This window comes from Mus pahari, chromosome 17, assembly GCF_900095145.1.
Source record: "Mus pahari chromosome 17, PAHARI_EIJ_v1.1, whole genome shotgun sequence".
Taxonomy (NCBI): domain Eukaryota; kingdom Metazoa; phylum Chordata; class Mammalia; order Rodentia; family Muridae; genus Mus; species Mus pahari.
The window spans coordinates 1,704,095-1,711,888 of record NC_034606.1 but is presented as its reverse complement, the minus strand read 5'-3'; the positions used below and the strand labels follow the sequence as shown (position 1 = coordinate 1,711,888).

Here is a 7,794-nt window from a genome sequence, read left to right as displayed (position 1 = left end):
AGTTCAAATCCCAGCAACCACATGGTGGCTCATAACCATCCGTAACAAGATCTGACTCCCTCTTCTGGAGTGTCTGCAGACAGCTACAGTGTACTTACATATAATAAATAAATAAATTAAAAAAAAAAAAAACTAAATTAAATAAATTATTAAATGTCTAAATGGGAAAAAAAGAGAAAGAGCTGCTCATGGCTCGTCTACTTAGTGTCTAATGTTGAATTGTGGGAGTTTTTAGTACAGTGCCCTGGCTTTCAAGCCCTACTCAGATAAGGATTTATAAGTATTTCCTCCTGTTCTGTTGTTTGCCTCCTCAATTTTTTAATAGTCTTCTGAGGCACTGAAGGTTTTGATCTGGGGGCTTGCCTAGCAGATGAAAGAAAACAGGAATGGTCACCAGCAACACACACACACACACACACACACACAAATAAGTTTCAATCTTCATGGAGTCCAACTTGTGTATTTTGTATTTTATTGTGTGAGATTTTGATGTCACATCCAGAACACACTTGCTATATCTGGCCACCAATTTTAAAATACCCACTCTGATGTTTTTTGAATAGTTCATTAAATGATTTAAAGGATTTTAGAGTCAATTATTTCTCTTAAGCAAGTTACTTTTATAGCTATGGAAGATTTTTCATAATTATACATTCAATGCCAACTTTCTTTTGATTCTTTGTTTTCCTAATTATTGCCAAATGCATTAGATTATAAGTTTAAAAAGCATGGGAATAGTACATTGTATTTTGATACAAACATTTCCCCAGGAGCAATAGCAAGCAACATTATTGCCAAATGCCTTTATTAGGAACAAAGTCTTAACTGATTAAAGACCATATTATATGTCAACTGTAAAATGAGTTTTCAGCTTTTCTGCCTCATTTTTAAAATACAGAATTTCACTTTGGCTTGGGTAATAGAACTCTAAAACTTCAAAGAAACTTTGAGTCTGAAAAGGAGGTCTTATGGTTATGATGCTCACTTGAAGTTCAAGTACCTCTTTGGAATTTGTGTGTGTGTGTGTGTGTGTGTGTGTGTGTGTGTCCAGGAGTCCATGTGCCACTGTGCATGTGTGGGAGACAAAGGACAAGTTCTCCTTCTTATTGAAGCAAGGTCTCTCTTGTTTCTGCCTCACAGCTTACTCTAGACTAGCTGGCCCACAAGCTTCTGGCCAGTTCTCCTGTCTCCACTCCTTATCTAAGGGTAGGAGTGCTGCATTACAGATACAAGCCACTGCATGTGGTATTTTATTTGACTACAGGAATTGAACATAGGTCATCAAGTGTGAATCGTTCACACTCATATCCACTGAGCCATCTGCTGGCCCTCCATCTTTTTAACTTATTTTGTTTTGGACAGAAGGCCTCTCCTGGGTTGGTTGGCTGGGCTGGCTGGCCAATGAGTCCCGGGATCTACCTTTCTCTACTCTCCCAGTGTTGGCATTACAGGCACAACCTCCCTTTTTGAATGGGTGCTTTTCCATGGGTGCTGTGGTCAGAACTCAAACCCTCATCCTTGCACGGCAATTGCTTTGTCCATTTCAGCAACCCACAAATAAATCATTTATAGCTATCAAATAATTCAAAACTTATCTGTGATAAATATTTGAACACTATGAAGAAGTCCTTTTTAAACGTTATGGTTTTGATTTAAACTATCATGTACTTTTCAAGCATTTACTTGTCCCCTAATTTTGAGGGTTATATTATTTGGAATACTCAATGGAAGCAGGACTTGGTTCTCCTACCTTAGAGAATTTGCCTTCTCCCTGTAGAGCCTAATGGCATACATGATGATACTTAAAAAGAAATAAGCATTTACCACAAAGGGGGTCTAAGCTAAGAGTCTGAGCTGCTCTGGACCTCTGTAGGCAGGGAAGGTAAGGTCTGACTGGAGAGGGCTGACAGAAACCAGTCCCACCTAGGTGAAAGCAGTCTTGTGAACACATGTCCCACCCACCTGAGGCTCAGCTGTGCCCATTACTGGGAGCAGAGCTGTGCTCTGTGAACAGCTGAATGGCTCACATGAGGGCATGTGTGGAAGCTGGCAGAGCTGGCATTAGTGATGGAGTAAACTGCCCAGAAACGCGGTAGATGCTGACCAGAGGAGTGGTGGGAAATGCAGTCTATCTAGTGGAGCACAGTAGAATAAAGCATTCCTGAAAAGATCTCCTCTCCCTTTTACCAAAGTCAGGAGAGGAAACTAAGATCACCGAACCAGAAAATAAAAGATCTGTCTCAGATTTTCCTTTAACTTTTAAGAGTCCTATAATCTTTCCCTCATCACAGTCCTTCCAAGTTTACTAAGAGGAAAGAGAATGAACAGAACAGGTCAGTCAGAAGCTCCTGCATGGAAAAGTCAGAGCCTGAGAGGGGTTTACTTTAGTGGCTGAGGCAGACAAATGTCTAGAGAATCTAGTGAAGGACTTAGCCGCTTCCTTTCCAAGATAAGATCTCACTGTGCAGTCCAGGCTGGCCTTGGGGCCTCCTCGCCTGGCTGCCCACCTCTGCTTCCGTCCTGCTCAGATTACAGGCATGGACACCTGGTTATGACCTAATAGTGTTTATTTTATTTTATTTTATTTTATTCATTATTTGTATGTGTACAGTTTGTGTGTGTGTGTGTGTGTGTGTGTGTGTGTGTGTACATACATACATGGACAGGCTATGTGTGGAGGTCGGAGGAGAACTTTCAGGAATTGGGTTCTTCTTTTCCCTGTGGATTCTCTGGATCCAATCCACACTGTCAGGATGTGTGGCACAGGCTCTGTCCTGGGATCCATCTCACTGGCCTTGACCCAGTTATTTCTAAAAGCTGGGATCTGGTTACTTTCTCCCTCTAATCAAGCGTTATTCCCAGCCTGGGCTTGGCAAATGTATGTAAGCAAAGCTGAGCAGATGAGGATTATATATATCAGCACCCCCCTCGCTGCCCTGCCCCCACCCAGCCCTGCCGCCAATCATCTTACAAGTACTAATGCCATTTAAAGAAAATATTTCCTTTTACAGATTCACCTTTTTGGAGTTTTGCTGGCCATTTTAGGAAACCTGGTTATCAGCATTTCCCTAAATATCCAGGTAAGTAAAACTATACTTTTCTGACTGTAGTTTTATCTGGGAATGTTGTACACCTGTCGCAGATTAGGGAATGTTCCTTTCTGCAGCAATTTCACCCATTAAAAACAGAAGAAAAAAGTATATATATATGGATCTAACTGTAGAATGTAGGTCTTGAAGAAGGTAGGATATATGGTAGGAACTGAACTGAAACTAGAAGAGCTGATGATGGTAAAGTAAAAACTGAGTAAATATGAACTGCAAACCAAACCATGAATTCAGTCCAAACTGTAAATTATTTAATGAGTCAGTTTGAAACAGAATCAAACCAATATAGTTTCTAAAACTACTGAATTAAAATAGGTCTGAATATCAAAATATCTCCTTGAACATTTGTTATAGTATGCATTGAAAGTATTTTCTAATCTGCTGTTTGTGTTTTTATTTTATTCATATTTTATACAAATTTAATACATTAAAATATTTGCTTTCTGACCCACAAACATTGTCCCACACTTAGAAAGGCATTCCTTATTCAGTTTGTTGCTGCTGGTGGTACTGGGATTACAGTTAGGACCTTGTGTACACTGGGTAAGTGCTCTACCCCTGAGCTCCAGCTCTAGCCATAAGACTTCAAGTTCTTTAATGTTCCATGTATTCTTCTAGACCTCTAATTATTTTTAAGATAATCTAGACCAGTTCACTAGTCTTATAAGGAAATATGCTCAGTTATCGTAAAACCTGGGGGAGATGCACTCAATGAGTCCCTAAGAAATTCATTGAATTGCTTTGTTTTGCAGTGCTGGGGATGAAATCCAGAGCCTTGTGGGGGCTCATGAGGTACTCTACCTCTGAACTATACCCCGGACATATTGTATTTATATTTTAAATACAAAGAAATATTCAAACCAGATATGAATGATTTTGCCTACCACAATCCCCAGCAACTTCCTGTACTAGTTGAGTCCCTTCTATAAACATGTTCTTTAATACTTCAGTGACTTTATTTTGCTAATGTTCTTTTGGAATCTGGAACTATTTTAAATTGTAAAAGAGCTGTTTTGGCAGAGTGCTCTAAAATACCTCTTACCTCCATAACATACTTTTAGATAGTAATGATAATATATATATTAGAGCTATTGTAAGACAAAAAATCAAAAAACAGTGTTCTTATATAAAAGACCCTCCAGATTATTGAATGCTATAGGATTAAGAATTGCTTCTGCTATTAATATTCTTGGGACAAAAACAAAGCCATAATAGTCTGCAAATAAATTAGAAATCTCTGATGTAAATTTGTGAGATCTAAATTTTCAAAGCATGTGGGGCTTGGTTGTGCATGCCTTTAATCGTAGCACTTAGGAGGCAGAGGCAGAGGAATCTCTGAATATGAGGCCAGCTTGGTCTACTTAATGAGTGCCAGGCCAATCAGAGCTATGTGGTAAGAATCTGTCTCAAAAATAAATAAGATTTGACAGCGAGTTTTAATTTGATGGATATGTTTTCTGTTTTTGTTCTGATTTGCTTCTAGAAATATTCTCATCTTCACTTGGCCCAGAAAGAACACCCAAAGCCATACTTTAAGAGTGTGCTCTGGCTGAGTGGAGTCCTGCTGACGGCCCTAGGAGAGACGGGCAATTTCGCAGCCTATGGAGTTGCTCCCATCACTCTGATCGCACCACTGGGGTGCATGTCAGTTACAGGTGGGTCATTTATCCTTATGTTGGCAAATTAAATTTTCACAAATTAGAAGAATTGATTAAAAATGTAACATAAGATGTTTCTTTTTTCCTGAGCGTATTAACATAGGATTCCAGTTCTAATCTCTGGTATGTGCCACCACAGTACCACACTGACCACAGTATAGAAACATGTGTTCTATAGCTTTTCCATTTACACTTAAAGGCAGCGTTCTCAACATATCTTAATAAGTTCAATTTTTGTCACTTAAAATCTTACACTGAATTTGTTTTGTTTTGTTTTGTTTCAAGACAGAGTTTCTCAGTGTAGCCCTGGCTGTCCTGGAACTTGTTCTTCAGGCCAAGCTGGCCTCGAACTCACAGAGATCCACCTGCTTCTGCCTTCCGAGTGCTGAGATTAAAGGCGTGCAACACCACTGCCTGGCGTTGTACTATGTTGTTAATCACTTATGGATTATCTAAAACATTGATAGTGCATTTATATTTTGTTTTTATGTTAAGCTGACAATACATGTAGTTTGATCACTGCTGTCTGATCATGAAGCCATAATTTAGCCCACCTTTGACATTAAAAATTAAATGTAAATTACTCTGAACTACCATTAAAATATACGGTTTTGTAGTAATATCACAGTTATTCCCTTTCAAAACTCATATAACTAAGTATATTTAAAGATGAATAAAATGAGGGTTTGTTTTAAAGAACAAAAATTACTGCTAACAAGAAGGATAAATTCTGTAAACCTTGTTAAAAACTCGTAAAACATCTTTTGAGTTTTATTCTTTGTCTGCTGCTATGGAAACAGCATATTTCTAAATTTCTGTGAATTTAGAATCTCCACTGAAATAGAAACAACTTGGTAGTCTTCGTGAATGACTAGATCAAGCCCAAGTTTCGTATTTCTTCAAAGTGTGATCTGGCACTCACAAGAAAGTGTAGCTTAAACTGAAACAACATATATGCAGACAGAATTTCATTTTATTTTGGAAGCCTCTTGTTTCCTTAAAACTTTTAAAATATTTAAGCTTATACTATAGTAAATTATAAAATAGTAAATATATAGTAAATAAAACTTTAATATAGTAAGGTTATATTATAGTAAATATATAGAAGTAAGGAATACTTATTTTACTTTCTAGAAGTTGTTGAACCTCCATTTTGAGGCCTGAGGAGATAGTTCTGAGGGGGAAAAGTGCACATCTACTTCACAGGCATGAGAAGCTGAGCTCGGATCCCCAGCACCCGTGTAGAAGCCAGGGAGAACAGCACAGCCTGTAAGCTCACCACAGTGAGACAGAGACAAGTAGATCCAAAGGACCACTGGTCAGCCAGTCTAGCTGAAACATAAACTCCAGGTCTAGTGAGAGGCTTTGTCATAAGAAACTAAGGTGGACAGTGGTAGAGAAAGACACTGCATTGTCTTCAGGCCTCCACGCATAAAACACCACACACATTTCGAATATGTATATATCATATATACATGCACATATTAAAAAATTCCACATACTGATACTCTACTGAAAAGGCACAACTTATACAACATTTACCGTTTTTACCATCCCAATAAAAATAAGCTGCATCCATGGATAGCCTAGACTTTTTTTTCTCAGTATCTGAGAATAATAGTAAGAGTTCTCATTGGGTTGTTAACATGGGGTGTGGTTCCTTGTGGTTATCTGAAGTGCTTCTCTTCAGGTTGTGCATCTTGCTGTCTTTCCTTTTGTTCCTTTCTGTCTTATGCTCTCTTTCCATGAGATATCTGAGGAAAGAGTGTATAGGCAGCACCCGTAGATACTCAGAGGAGGGCTGTATTCACCACTTTGTATTTACTCTGTTTACATGATGTTCTCTTACCTCCTGGAAAATGATAGTACAGAGTGGCCCAAAATGAGAATTCCCAAGTTGCCAGCTGTGGGCAGGATACTCGTAAAGACAGTCAAGGAAGCTATGAATCCAATTATGTCACTGCTTGCTCAAAGCTCTCATTAATAAATAGGACTTGATCTTTGTACAGGGAGAAAAGAACGGATCAATTTGCATTTTTCTACAGGTTGACTGCCAGTTGAACCAGCACTGTTTATTAAAATGCTGTCTTTCTTCCACTGGATGGTTTTAGCTCCTTTGTAAAAGATCAAATGACCACATGTGTGGGTTCATTTCTGGTTCTTCAATTCTATTCCATTGATCTACCTGCCTGTCCCTGTACCAATATCATTCAGTTTTTATCACTATTGATTTCTAGTACAGTATGAGGTCAGGAATGATGATTCCCCCAAAAGTTCTATGATTGAGAATAGTTTGTGCTATCCTGGGTTTTTTTCTGATTCCAAATGAATTTGAAAATTGCTCTAACTCTNTGAAGAATTGAGTTGGAATTTTGATCAGGATTGCATTAAATCTGTAGATTGTTTTCAGCAAGGTGGACATTTTTACTATATTAATCCTGCCCATCCTTGAGCATGGGAGATCTTTCATCTTCTGAGGTCTTCTTCGATTTCTTTCTTCAGAGACTTGAAGTTCTTGTCATACAGATCTTTCACTTGTTTGGTTAGAGTCACACGAAGATATTTTATATTGTTTGTGCCTATTATGAAGGGTGTCATTTCCCTACTTTCTTTCTCAACCTGTTTATCCTTTGAGTATAGGAAGGCATCTGATTTGTTTGAGTTGATTTTATATCTGACCACTTTGCTGAAGTTGTTTATCAGCTGTAGGAGTTCTCTGGTGGAATTTTGGGGGTCACTTATGTACACTATCATATCACCTGCAAATCNAGATATTCTGAGTTCTTCCTTTCCAATTTGTATCCCTTTGACCTCCTTTTGTTGTTGAATTGCTCTGGCTAGAACTTCAAGTACTATGTATATTGAATACATAGGGAGGGAGGGAGCAGCTTTGTCTAGCCCCTGACTTTAGTAGGATTGCTTCAAGTTTCTCTCCATTTACTTTGATGTTGGCTACTGGTTTGCTCTATATTGCTTTTATTATGTTTAGGTATGGGCCTTGAATTCTTTTTTTTTTTTTTTTTTTAATT

The 7,794-nt window shown here is 38.3% G+C and overlaps 1 protein-coding gene across 2 annotated transcripts in view; it reads left to right on the top strand.

The window, feature by feature from the left end:
- Nipal2 (NIPA like domain containing 2) overlaps positions 1-7,794 on the top strand; it is a 102,749-nt gene that overhangs the window by 27,312 nt on the left and 67,643 nt on the right. For both annotated transcript variants that reach the window (XM_021217205.1, XM_029548144.1), the window contains exons 2-3: positions 3,012-3,080; positions 4,591-4,762. In XM_021217205.1, coding sequence (XP_021072864.1) covers positions 3,012-3,080; positions 4,591-4,762 — 241 coding nt within the window. The remainder of the gene's footprint in view (positions 1-3,011; positions 3,081-4,590; positions 4,763-7,794) is intronic.